Source organism: Clupea harengus, chromosome 8 (assembly GCF_900700415.2).
Source record: "Clupea harengus chromosome 8, Ch_v2.0.2, whole genome shotgun sequence".
Lineage (NCBI taxonomy): Eukaryota > Metazoa > Chordata > Actinopteri > Clupeiformes > Clupeidae > Clupea > Clupea harengus.
In genome coordinates this window covers 4,712,115-4,727,114 of record NC_045159.1, presented here as the reverse complement: position 1 = coordinate 4,727,114, position 15,000 = coordinate 4,712,115, and the positions used below count along the sequence as shown (strand labels likewise).

The 15,000-nt window shown below is 44.4% G+C and overlaps 1 protein-coding gene across 1 annotated transcript in view; it reads right to left on the bottom strand.

Annotated features, from left to right (window-relative positions):
* Window positions 1–4,171, bottom strand: part of LOC105895267 (cell adhesion molecule 1-like) — a 130,529-nt gene extending 126,358 nt beyond the window's left edge. The window contains exon 1 of the mRNA XM_031571288.2: window positions 3,995–4,171. Coding sequence (XP_031427148.1) covers window positions 3,995–4,058 — 64 coding nt within the window. The 5' untranslated portion in view covers window positions 4,059–4,171. The remainder of the gene's footprint in view (window positions 1–3,994) is intronic.
* Between the last annotated feature and the right edge of the window lie 10,829 nt (window positions 4,172–15,000).

Genomic DNA, 15,000 nt, shown 5'->3' with positions numbered 1-15,000 from the left:
TGAGGCCCCTAATTACACACAACGGACCACCTGTTCCTCGACTGAAATAACCAAAGACAGGAAACTAAGACTTCAGTGAAAAGTCATCAAAATAGCCATTAGCCCTCAAAGGCCATAGCCAGGAGCACCAGCCTGTTGACACCGTCTGGCTTGAGGGGTGTCCTGCTGCTTGACACGACATTTACTGATGGAATCATTATTTACAGATCATTTAGAAGGCATAGCCTGTATCACCTACAGATGTTTGTTCGGCGTTCTGTTAAGCTTTCTATTGTTTACAATGGCAAACTCGGAACAGCGCCAACATATCCACCAATGGCCAGAAATATATTACATCAGTTCAATTTCTAGCCTACGGCCTATTTATCCGTAATGTAAATAATTGCCACCATCGACATCGTTTTCTGTTTTCATTGCCCTACTTACCATTGTAATAGTAACCTTACGAGAACACTGTATACCCACTACGCTGTTCTATAATACACGAATGATCTCTCCACATTTTTTCCACAATTAAGTATGTATGTATAGATAGATAGATAGTTAGCTTGATAGTTAGTTCGGTCGTTCGGTCTGTGACACAGACACACAATCACACAGAGCACGGGTAGCGCATCCCTCTGATCTGCACAGGCACACAGAAACACACACAGGCAGGGGAACCACTTGTGCTAGGTCAGGTAGTCATTTCTCTTCCCTACAAGTGGGTGTGCGCACACACACACACACACACGCACACACAACATCAAGACTGGGGCACTTGTAGTAGGTTGAGTTCAAGGGCAATTTCTCATTTCACTTGCCTACAGGTGTATTCACTCTCCAACACATAACACAGAGCAGCGATCATTGCTCCAGTACACAGGTGGGTAATTACATGCATCTCTGATGACTTGCTGTGAGATTATCGTGCTATTCTGAAATTCGTCCACCACAGCAACAGAGAGAGAGAGAGAGAGAGAGAGAGAGAGAGAGAGAGAGAGAGAAATTAGTTCCTTTGCTCTTGGTAATGTCCCGAGTTTAACTCAGGTCGGGAAACGCAGCAGTCTTTAGTCGCCTATTCGGCACAACGTACAAAACCTGCGCGAGAGGTCAAGTAGATCTAAAATACCCGGGAAACCCATCTTGAAGAAACACTTGGGTTTCACACAAAAGATCTCGACTAACAAAAGATTTAGTGGTAATCCGATAGACTCACTCACACACACACACACACACACTACAAAGACCTCAGAATAGGCCAACTTTTGGGGAGGGGTAGCGTGCCAAATTAGCAAATCTCTTTTAAAGGCGATTATCTTCCAATTAAACTAACAGGGGACAAGTCCGACAACATTTGAGGAAACAGCGCTGTTGTTCGTGCTGACACAGCTATTTACAACAGTCGTCTGTTTATAGCCATGAATAAAAGTGAGGTTTTTGCTGTCCTTTATTATAATATAGGCTATAACATATTTATAATTTATTATTCCAGTCCGACAACATCTCTATCGTGCAAGACCAGAGTGAGTTCAGTAATGTAATATTCAGCATCTTCTATTTTTGTGGGTGACATTAATAATTTACACGTTCGTCGGGCTGTTATCTCTCAGCACAACAGAATGAGAAATTGTTTAACGAAACTGAATAGCACATGTGATAACCTATAAGTCACTCTTAAATATTGGAACGAAGTAGTAACAACAGTCAGGGTTATTGTAACTATGCAATTACGCCAAATAGGCTTAGCCTACTTCTAATAGAAAGCCACGTCGCTGGAAACAGCAAAAAAACAAGAAACAGTGAAGAATAACGCTATTAAATCAGTCACCGAAAACGATGACGACGATAACAATACTGTTAATCTACAGCCAATTAAAGGGCTCAAGTGCGGGCCTAATTCCTTTAAAATGCGGTGCTGTTAAATGATGATATGTCATCATATGGTCTAAGCCCCTAAACAGATGCCACGGCGAACCTGTTGGCTGTCTGCGATGGTCTCAACTTCAACATTTATAAATTCGCCATGCAGCCGATATGGGCAAGTAACCAGAAGCTTTATCAAAGGTTGAGGCCAAAACACATCACACAAAGCCAACACGCTGTAGCCTGTCCATGCTTCAGACGTGTAAACGTCTGGGCTACACAGGTCGCTGTTAAATCGCTGACATCTCCCGCCCTTCACTCTCTGATTCGTGTGGACCAAGGATCGTACAACTTCGATGATCAGACCAAACGCAGCCGCCGCAGCAGCGTTGTGGATTGGCTTGTCCTCTACAGTCATGTTTTGCAAATTACAGTTTTGCAAAAGAAATGCGCACGGACAGCATTAGGTCGCCTAACAAGCAGAATATCTCTGCGGTGGGCGACCCTCAGCCTACTTGCTAGAAGCCTTTGTGTATGTGGGTGTGTGTGTGAATGTGTATGTGTGTGTGTGTGTGTGTGGGTGTGTGTGTGTGTGTGTGTGTGCGTGTGTGTGTGTGTGTGTGTGTGTGCGTATGTGTGTGTGTGCGCGCGCGCGCTTGTGTGTGTGTGTGTGTGTGTGTGTGTGAGAGATAGAGGGAGAGAGAGCAGAAGCGTCCAAACGTACAAAATGTAACCGAACAAGGCATGTCCCCGTCACTACACACACACACACACACACACACACACACACACACAAACAAACACAACAGCGTCACTACAACAGCGTTAACATCTCTGCTCCTGTAATTTAACCTGCTCCCCTGCAACTCTCTCACACAAAGCGCAACACCGTCCACGCTACCGTTACCATGTCCATTACCCTACCGTTGCCTCGGGGCTGCAGGGATCAATACGCAGACCAAATCTAAAATAAACATTTGACTGTGTTCAAGACCACGACAACCGACCACTTTCGGATGGATGTCAAACAATGATTAACCGAAAAACCTACACAAACTTGGACCAAACAGACTGCTGCCACATCGACATCGACCCATTCACTTTTCCTCTCGTCTTGGATAACCACGCAATACTAAAATCTGCGCCAGCTGGCTGCCAAAGCTCCCGTCAGGGCCTGAACCAGTGTTTCATTCAAAAACAGTCAGGAGGCTACGGAGCTCACGACCGGGTGCACGGCGATTCTGCCGTTCGCTGCCGTTCGAGGCTTCTAACAAACACAACTACGATGTTGCGTCTAACTTATAACTGCAAAGACAACTACTCGTTAGGTAGATGGATAACGGAAGGACACACGCACAAATGTAAACATATACAGGATGCATCGCCGAAGGCTCGACAGGCTATTTGTAACAAGTGGTTGCGCTACAAAAGCCTGCTGCGGTAGCGCTCACTGCATAGACACCACATGGGCTGAGCTCAAAGAGTCCCTGTGTTTCTGAAGCCTACCAACACAACGTCGTCTCTCATCTCTCACATAATCCACTAATCATAAACAACATCTGCTACTAAAAAACTGAACCGTCAATAAAAGGCCGACCAATATTCTAAGTTTCAACTAAAAGCGTTACCCTCGATTGAAACGAGGGCTATTGAAACAGCTCAAAGTGGTTTAATGAATCATAACAATTGCTACAATCTAACGATCTCAAAACATAATTTGCTGTCAAGGGAACGGTGCCCTAATGCCAAAAGGCACATCTTCGTCGCCTAAGTGAAGTTTTACCCAATACAAAATAGCTTTGACGGAAAAGGAAAGAAGACGAACAATATAAACAGTCGCTCGAGGATAATACGATAGAGATAGAAACAGCTGCATGCCCGCTGACCGGCAATACGTTCACTCCGGCGCCTTTGTTGTAAAGTGTAATACTCGCTTTCTCATTACCTAAAATCCAAACTTTTCATTTAAACTTAGTCCGCAACTTATAGCACGGAACTGTTTAGCATTGAGTTTTTATCAAATATCTGCTCTGCGAAAATGCGCAGAGACAGTGGCACGCTTGCAAGCTCCTTCATGCATCAACAAAAAATCCACAGAAATCCTGACGGTTGTTCATTCAGATGATGAAACCAAACGGTGAAATCCTACCTTTCAAAAGAACGGCCGAAAAGGTGGTCCACAGAAAGATACTGGAGATAAATCCGTAAGCCATGTTTAGCCTGGGTTTCCAACACCTGCTTCGATGTAGCGACGCTTGTGATACTTCACCCAAAAACAGCGAGGGTCTCCGAGATGAGATGCAACACAGACCGAGGGGGATAATATGGCAAGCCGTTTTATATGGCAAGACGGTTGGTCTTTTCATTATGGCAAGCCGTCTCAGAATGTAACTATGGTAAGCCAGTTAAACGTTTGCAATTACTGCATTAAAGAGATTGTGCACTCTTAAATGTGTTTTTTGAGCTGTAAACTAAATAATATGACTGTATTGTGATGAAACACATCGATGCTTGGTGTTAATATTGACCAAATTAATATGTTTTTAATAAAAGGCATCATACTTACTGCTAGGGATGGGAATCGAGAACCAGTTCTTGTTAAGGACCGGTTTCCAGTGGACCGACTCTTTGGAATCATTAGCCAAAGTCCTTTACGATTCTGCTATTGATGTAGGTGCCGTTTTGCGCAAGCGCAATGACTTCACGCGCACGCAGCTTTGTTTTGTTTAGACTGCAGCCAACATGGAGTCTAGGCAGAGGCGTTCAAAAGTGTGGTTATATTTCACACGAAAAGATGACCACAGGGCCACTTGCAATGCTTGCAAAACGTCTATTTTGTCAAAGGGGGGAAATACTACCATTTTACAGAAACATTTGTCCATACAGCATGCAATAACTTTGCAGGAATGTCATGTTTTTGAGCGCTACGGAGTGACGATAACGTTAATGAATCTCAACCAAGCAACAGCAGTGCGGCTAACTTTAGCGCTTCATCTGTTAATATCGTAGGTAAACTCTAACAGTCTATTGTGTTAGTGCCATTTGTTTCATTGTGTAAACCAGCTTTCACTATTTATGTCAGTTTTATTTTTAGTTCAAGGTGAATACACTTTTTTTTTTTTTAAACAGCATTGTAATTGGCATGTTCAAATATTATTTAGCACAGCGGTTCTCAAACTCTTGTATATCAAGGACCCCTAAACTGCCACAAATTAGACCAGGGAGGGATCCCTATTTGATACGTTTCTTTTCCTGGCTCCCCCATCTGATGAGATTTTTGAGGTTAGATGTTTCATTACAAAAATTGTATAAAACCCATTACCAAATCAGTCATACTTATGGTTGGAATTATAGTAAAAAAAATTAAAAAATTCTTTGTTGGGACCCCCTGGCACCCCATTAAGGATCGGTTTGTTTGTTGGTTAGGTTTGTTTTTGGTTATTTAAAACATGTAAATGTATAAATAATTACTGTATATGCTGTGCATCATCTATACAGAGAATATTATATAAAATAAAATTAATGTAAATAAACCTGTTTGTACTCTTTTTTTCTCTTTTTTTGTCCTTGCCCAAAAAGAGTAAAGTAATCGAATCGATAAGCAGGAATCGGAATCGTTAAAATCTTATCAATTCTCATCCCTACTTACTGCACTACTGAACATTAGTATCCCCCAATGTTTTAGGTAGGTGTTTGTTGATGAGTAGGCTACTGTACTGAATGCTAGTCCAAACCCTGATTTGTAAACTTAACACACACCACATGCTTTTGCTTACAAGAAGAAGCATAAACAACCAGCTAAAAAGACCACAGAGCCGGATACAAATGAGCTGACTATGAATTACATCCCGAAACTCTAGGGGCCGGCAAATCACAGTCACCTTTTAGCGATTAACCTTATGCACTGTGTCACATGCCGGCTCTCTGCATGTAACATGAATGGGAGTTCCACACACAAGGTTATATAATAAAACGGATTTATTAAAGTATAATAGAAACAGTCAGTATAATTGTCAGAAATAAAAGTGTAGTGCAAGCGGGTGTCTAATGAATGTACACATGTCCAACAAACAAACATAAACAACGCGTGGAAGAGAGGGAGCCTCCTGCACACTGGACCAAGGCCTTCTTATGGTGCAGCTCATCAAGGCCTCATTCCTCACACCTGCCCAGACTCTGCTACTCAGCTGTGGAGAATAGAGAGCACTGATAGCAGGGGGGGCGGGGCAGACCAGGCTGGGTCGTGACAACTGGCACACCTTAAAAGAACACAAATATTAATATTCCCTTGATACCTGTGATTATAATTGATAATGAACTCCATTCATCTTTCATGTTGAGCCTTTGACACCATTCATCTTATCATACTCATACGCTAATCAGATACAAACATTACACACTAAAGAAAAGCGATGAGTGAAGCTGAGTGTCGATACAAATACTTATTCCATCTGTACCCTTACAGTAAGATACTTATTCTACCCTTACAGTAAGATACTTAATCCATGTGTACCCCTACAGTAAGATACTTAATCCATCTGTTACAGTAAGATACTTAATCCATCTGTACCCTCACAGTAAGATACTTATTCTACCCTTACAGTAAGATACTTAATCCATGTGTACCCCTACAGTAAGATACTTAATCCATCTGTTACAGTAAGATACTTAATCCATCTGTACCCTCACAGTAAAATACTTAATCCATCTGTACCCTACAGTAAGATACTTATTCTACCCTTACAATAAGATACTTAATCTATCTACCCTACAGTAAGATACTTAATCCATCCGTACCCTTACAGTAAGATACTTAATCCATCTGTACCCTTACAGTAAGATACTTAATCCATCTGTACCGTTACAGTAAGATACTTAATCTATCTACCCTTACAGTAAGATACTTATTCCATCTGTACCCTTACAGTAAGATACTTAATCCATCTGTACCCTTACAGTGAGATACTTAATCCATCTGTACCCTTACAGTAAGATACTTATTCTACCCTTACAGTAAGATACTTATTCTACCCTTACAGTAAGATACTTAATCCATCTGTACCCTCACAGTAAGATACTTATTCTATCTGTACCCTTACAGTAAGTATTACGTGTTTTCCCTATATATTTTACCATTAAACAAAGTATCAAACTCAAATGTATCTTATCAACAGTTTCTATTTTCAAAACAAACTAAAATCTTTCGACAATTTTTCATGCATCCATAACATAATACAGACCACAAAATATGCCATTGTCAATTTCGATAGCATGTTTTCCGCGGCTGCGGATGTTATGTTCATTCAAAGAAAAAGCACGTTCTATTCCGTGTGGTAAACTGAAATCCGTATGTTAGGCCGTTGTGTAAAAAGGCTCTCACGGTCTGTATGAGCGAACAAAACTCTGACGGTCCCTATGTGTGGAATGAAAACCTGTGGCGAAGAAACGCCGCAGGCTCCGTGTGTCTCAAAGGCCTGTGGCCCAAACCGGTGAACTTCTCCAGGTCTCTCCCAAGCATGTGGCCAAAACGCCGACCGTCACCGTCTCCCAAAGCACGTCTCCAAGGCATGTCTTTCTAACGATACTTCCGGACATGTTTTATCCCTTTCCGAGTTCGCGCCATCACCTCCCAACCTATAAACCCTATGACCTGGCATGAAACCTCTCAATGCATCAAACTAGAAATTCTTAACTACCACACATGACAAAATAACGTGAAAACAAATATACAAATCAAGTAGAAATCAAATATAAATGCTTGTACATCACATAAGAAACGTATTCCATCTGTACCCTGACAGTAAGTCAGACATCATCTCACAGGCCCAGAATCTTACAGTAACCATAGCGCCCTTACAGTAAGAATCTTACTCTAACCTGTTAGATTTCATTGAAATCAATATTTGTCATAGATATTTGGTATGCACAAATGGTCCACCTACAGAGACATCAAAGCTGTCTCTTAATCCCTGGGTGTCTTAAAGCTAGACCCATTAGGTCTGGTTCCTGCCATCTGTCTGAAACCAGCTAGGGCCATCAAGCTTGCATCCTGATCTTTTGTATCAAGCCAACTAGTTGATTGGTGTGGGACAGACATATTTATTAAATTAGGGTGAGAGTCCTAACCAGATTAATTAGCAGTCTTCCCTTCAGTTCTGATACCTACCCCCAGACAGATCTTTCCCCTCCCATATTGTTCACATGTTAATTGTATTGTATAAGAGACGTACGTTCCTCTCGTGTACCTTGGTATGCGAAGTTGGATTGTTCAATTTGCGCTGGAATAAAACCATTTCTTGTTGAACACTTTCCCGAGTTCCTGACTATCTGCAAAACCGTAACCTTGGATCGAAGACGAAATCACGAGATCTTTCAAACCATAGCGCCCTTCCAGTAAGAATCTTACTGTAACCATAGCGCTGGCAGCCCAGCACCATAACACAACACAACTGGTTAAAGATATTTGTCGACTAATAGAGCAGTCAAACGGTGATGAACTGTCTAAAATCAGAGTTGTTATTGTGTTACTCAGATGTAGGTCTGTTGTGGGCTTGAAAGCCAAACGCAGAAGCCAGAGTTAATGACGGCACAGTGGGAGCTCTCTGAGGCATGCAGCTCCTCTGAGTCAAACACACACACACACACACACACACACACTTGCAGCTCCTCTGAGTCAAACACACACGCACACACACACACACACACACACACACACACACTTGCAGCTCCTCTGAGTCAAACACACCACACACACACACACACACACACACACACACACACACACTTGCAGCTCCTCGAGTCAAACAATGTGGGCGTCTGGCCGTGACGCCTGGCTCTGAGGTTCAGCGCGAATAAGAATGAGGCCTTTTAGAGCCCCAGTTATGAGTGCAATTACTGCTTTTGAATAGGCTGATCAAAGCACAGAGCAATTACTGCAAGAAGGATGAGACCATGCTCGCACTTTTCTGTAAAAGACATATTTCAAAATGGTCTGTGTTGTGCTTTGTGTTTCGTTTATTGTGTGTGTGTGTGTGTGTGTGTGTGTGTGTGTGTGTGTGTGTCTTCACAAAGCTATTATAAGTAATGTGGGTTAACATTGTCAAAGCTTAGTTGGTGTGTTTGGAGTAGTCATGATATCAGCGTCGGTTATCTTCATCACCATCATAGCCTTCATCCCTGTCAGCTACGTATATGGTGTGAACATTGGCGCTCCAGTGATGTGCTGTGCGGGGAACTGGCTACAGCTACAGTAAATTAGCCGCAAACATGCTGCTGTTGTCACGTCACGTGGAACGGTTTCATCCTGTCACGTTTACAATGTGTAAATTCACAACTGCATGCTGATCAGCACAAAGACATGACAGACTGGGAACGGTACAGACTAAACAGCCATACACACACACACTCATACACACATATATACGCACGTACACACACAGACAGACACATACACACAAATATAGGCACGCGCACACACACACACAGACACACACATACACACATATATAGGCACACACACACACACACACACACACACACATACACACATATAGGCACACACACACACACACACACACATACACACACACACATACACACATATATAGGCACACACACACACACACACACACACCCTGTTCACTGCCACTCTCTCCTTCATCATCTGTCTATTCTCTTCTCTCTAACATCCTCCTGATTCATTTCTTCTGTGTGTGTGTGTGTGTGTGTGTGCTGCTGCTCTCCCTCCCTCTCTGTCTCTCTCTCTCTCTCTCTCTCTCTCTCTCACACACACACACACACACACACACACACACACACAGGCTCTCTCTCTCTCTCTATCTCACACACACACACACATACACACACAGGCACTCTCTCTCTCTCCCTATCTCACACACACACACACACAGGCGCGCTCTCTCTCTCTCTCTCTCTCTCTCTCTATCTCACACACCACACACACACACACACACAGGCTCTGTCTCTCTCTCTCTCTCTATCACACACACACACACACACACACACACACACACACACACACACAGGCACTCTCTCTCTCTCCCTATCTCACACACACACACACACACACACACACACATGCACACACAGGCGCTCTCTCTCTCTCTATCTCACACACACACACACACACACACACACACACACACACATGCACACACACAGGCTCTCTCTCTCTCTCTCTCTCTCTCTCACACACACACACACACACACACAGGCACTCTATCTGTCTCATTTTGATTCTGTCTCTTGGGAAGCCGGGCTGCTCAGAGTGTGTCGTGATTAATTAGGTACCAGAGACATCTGCGTGTGTGACACACTCCAGCTCATTCATTTCCACAAGTGTGTGTGTGTGTGTGTGTGTGTGTGTGTGAACCTGTTACACTATCTAATTCATTGATGTGTGAGTGGTGTGTGTGTCTGTGTGTCACACTTAGGCTAATTCATTTTCTTGCTTGTGTGTGTGTTTGTGTGTGTCTATGTGTATGTGTGTGTGTCGGGGGGGCAGGGTCTGTGTGTACATGTATGTGTGTGTGTGTGTCTGTGTGTACTGTATGTACTTGTATGTGTGTGTGTATGTGTCTGTGTGTACTGTATGTACATGTATGTGTGTGTGTATGTGTCTGTGGGTGTGTGTGTACATGTGTGTGTGTGTGTGTGTATGTGTGTGCCATGTCCCTGTGCTTCACTAGATAGCAGATAGTCTTGAAGTCAGCGTGTATCGGGCCTGATCAGCACCATATACACACACACACATACACACACATACACACACATACACACACAACCGGACCTGCGTGAGAAGAGGTGTGACACATGGATACCTTGGTTCAGTCAGTGATTCAGTCAGTGATTCAGTCAGTGATTCAGTCAGTGGTTCAGTCAGTGATTCAGTCAGTGATTCAGTCAGTGATTCAGTCAGTGGTTCAGTCAGTCAGTGCTTCAGTCAGTGATTCAGTCAGTGATTCAGTCAGTGATTCAGTCAGTGATTCAGTCAGTGTTGGTGTCTAAGTACTGATTATGTGGGCTTGGTTAGTGTTCTCTCGGCTCACATGGCTGCATGCAGGTGTCTTATATGGGCACACACTGGGCACACTGGGCACACTCTGGGCACACACTGGGCACACACTGGGGTACAGGGCATATATGGGCACACACTGATAGGAAGGTTTTCCCACCGGCCACCCCTATGAGGTGCCCATACTGAGATGCCCATACTGAGATGCCCATGAGGGTCTCCTGAGGTGCCAATGCTTAGATGCCCATACTGAGATGCCCATACTGAGGTGCCCATACTGAGGTGCCCATACTGAGATGCCCATACTGAGATGCCCATACTGAGGTGCCCATACTGAGATGCCCATACTGAGGTGCCCATACTGAGGTGCCCATACTGAGATGCCCATACTGAGATGCCCATACTGAGGTGCCCATACTGAGATGCCCATACTGAGGTGCCCATACTGAGGTGCCCATACTGAGATGCCCATACTGAGGTGCCCATACTGAGATGCCCATACTGAGATGCCCATACTGAGATGCCCATGAGGGTCTCCTGAGGTGCCAATGCTTAGATGCCCATACTGAGATGCCCATACTGAGATGCCCATACTGAGGTGCCCATACTGAGATGCCCATGCTGAGATGCCCATGGGGGTGTCCTGATGTGCGGTGTGAGTGCTGGTTAGTGCTGGTTAGTGCTGGTTAGTGCTGTTGTAGATGCAAGCACTAACCAGCACTAACCAGCACTTTAATGGAGACTAGAGTCACTAAAGGGCTAACAGACACGTCACACCAAATATCAACCCACCAGTCACGCTCCCTTGTGATTACTCATGAGTCTCCATTAAAGTGTCTGGATCATCTGGTCCTGAGTGTCATTCATGGATCTAGTGACTCTAGTCTCCATTAAAGTGTCTGGATCGTCTGGTCCTGAGCGTCATTCATGGATCTAGTGACTCTAGTCTCCATTAAAGTGTCTGGATCGTCTAATCCTGAGCGTCATTCATGGATCTAGTGACTCTAGTCTCCATTAAAGTGTCTGGATCATCTGGTCCTGAGTGTCATTCATTGATCTGATCTGCTGTGGTCTGGGTGTGTTGATGGTGGACCACATGTTGCATACAGCCCCCTCTGCTGGTGGCCAAAGCATCCTAAAGAAAATCACACAGTTATTAAAGTCAGTCTAACATCTGCAACATTTCCCTTTAATCAGCCTCCTTTCACACAGCTCAGGTCAGAGGTCAAGCAGGCTGCTCAGAGCCCCAGGCAGCGGAGGCAGCTGCTCAGGAACAGCTGAGTTCAGTCGAGCTTTTAGAGTCACATTAGGACCGTCGCTTCCCCTCAGCCCGGAGAAACCAGAAACCAGAACCCAAACTCAGCCAGAGATCTCCAGAGAACACGAGACAGTTTGTGATGTTACCTTCTGCGCTACCGTGTCCCAGATCCGACTCCTGCTGCCATCCTCTGGCATCTGTCCTCCATGATGACGTCCTCTGGTACTGGTCCTGTTTGATGACGTCCTCTGGTACTGGTCCTGTTTGATGACGTCTTCTGGTACCCGTCCTGTTTAGTGACGTCCTGTTTGGTGACATGCTGTTTGGTGACATCCTGTTTGGTGACATCCTCTGGTACCTGTCCTGTTTGGTGACGTCCTCTGGTCCTGTTTGGTGACGTCCTGTTTGGTGACGTCCTCTGGTACGTCAGCCAGAGATCTCCAGAGAACACGAGACAGTTTGTGATGTTACCTTCTGCGCTACCGTGTCCCAGATCCGACTCCTGCTGCCATCCTCTGGCATCTGTCCTCCATGATGACGTCCTCTGGTACTGGTCCTGTTTGATGACGTCCTCTGGTACTGGTCCTGTTTGATGACGTCTTCTGGTACCCGTCCTGTTTAGTGACGTCCTGTTTGGTGACATGCTGTTTGGTGACATCCTGTTTGGTGACATCCTCTGGTACCTGTCCTGTTTGGTGACGTCCTCTGGTCCTGTTTGGTGACGTCCTGTTTGGTGACGTCCTCTGGTACCTGTCCTGTTTGGTGACATCCTGTTTGGTGACATCATCTGGTACCCGTCCTGTTTGGTGACGTCCTCTGGTACCTGTCCTGTTTGGTGACGTCCTCTGGTACCTGTCCTGTTTGGTGACGTCTGGTACCCGTCCTGTTTGATGACATCCTCTGCCTCTGGTACCGGTCCTGTTTGGTGACGTCCTCTGGTACCCGTCCTGTTTGGTGACATCCTCTGGTACTGGTCCTGTGAACTGAACTGAAATGGGCCTCATCACAGCTGCACCTGTAGTCCCACACTGTGCTGTTGAGTTATTCCTGTACATGGATATCAGTTCTGCACACGGGTAACTGGACTCACACACACACACACACACACACACTCATCATTTAAATCATTTAAAATCACTTTCAGAGCCAGGTGTCTGACATAATTCAGGCAGTGTGATTTTCCCTCTCTGCTCTGTACGCACACACACACACACACACACACACACACACACACACACACACACACACACACACACAGGTCTCTGCCAATGGCCCAACATCTGCACTGAGGACAGACTCATTTGAAAGTCAATTTGGAATTGGGATTCAGACAAATGGAAAAATATCAGAGTGAAATGTAAGCACACACACACAAACACACATGTAAGCATTTGCGAGGCCCTTCGTGTCTGAGGGCAGGGGTTTCAACATACTGTAATTCATTTTTAAACAAACCCCTTCACTCCCACACACACACACACACACACACACACACACACACCACACACGCACACACACACACACACACACACACACACTGCTGTGTTCATCTGAAGTGTTCAATGAATGGTGGTATGAAGCTGTCGCAAGTCATTCCTGGCTTCAGTGTCTTCTAGGAGTCCCAGTGTTCTTTCGAACAACAACAAGAGCACACAAATACACACACACACACACACACACTCTCAACTTCAGTTCCTGAAGAGCAGAATGACACTGGCGCCAAGAAAGAAATGAAACTAGCAAAAGTAATTATGAATAATTCATGTAGAATTCCATCATTAGCAGCCACAGAGGCAGGTGCACACACACACACACACACACAATCTCCCTCTCTCTCTCTCTCACACACACACACACACAATCTCCCTCTCTCTCTCTCTCGCTCTCTCTTTCACACACACACACATATACACACAATCTCCCTCTCTCTCTCTCTCTCTCACACACACACACAATCTCCCTCTCTCTCTCTCTCTCCCACTCACACACACAAACACACACACTACAATCCTGCTCCCACACACACAAAGTACGTACTTTGGCTTTTAAATGGGTTCTCCAGAGAGGAGCTTTTTTGGTTTGATGAGAAATAATTAATATTTAAACATTTATAAAAGCATTTATGCTGAAGCTCAGATGTTTGAAGCGGGAAGGGAAGCAAGTGTGTGTGTGTGTTTGTGTGTGTGTGAGTGTGAGTGTGAGTGTGTGTGTGTGTGTGTGTGTGTGTGTGTGTGTGTGTGTGTGTGTGTGCTTGCGCGCGTGTGTGTGTGTTTGCTGGAGCTTATCACAAATACAGCAAAGGCTCAATCCATGTATAAAATAAAAAAAGATCATTCATGATTAGATTTATAAATTAGTATTTATAAAGTAGTCAGTGACTTCAGACGCCGATTTAATTGTATCTGAAAATTGTTTCCCAGCCTAAGAGCATCCAGCCATTCTCACTCAACAGGAACGCATACCCTGTCCCTCTTACAATAAGGTGTTTTAACAAATTCACAAAATTGCAATTGTGAGCTGCAATTTTGTTTTATTAATGCGATATTTCCCCCACAAAATTACCTGATTTTATTTAACTCAAAATCACCACAATTTTACCACAATTCCTGGTAATTCCCAGAGCAAATTCTGTTACTTTTGGCCCCAAAAATTACTCTTGCCACATCACACACACACACACACACCGTGGGACTGAGAGTGAGAGTGAGAGTGAGTCTGAGACTGAGAGTGAGTTTGAGACCTGAGAGTGAGAGTGAGAGTGAGTCTGAGACTGAGAGTGAGTTTGAGACCTGAGAGTGAGAGTGAGTCTGAACCCTGAGAGTGAGTTTGAGACTGAGAGTGAGACATGATAGTGAGTCTGAAC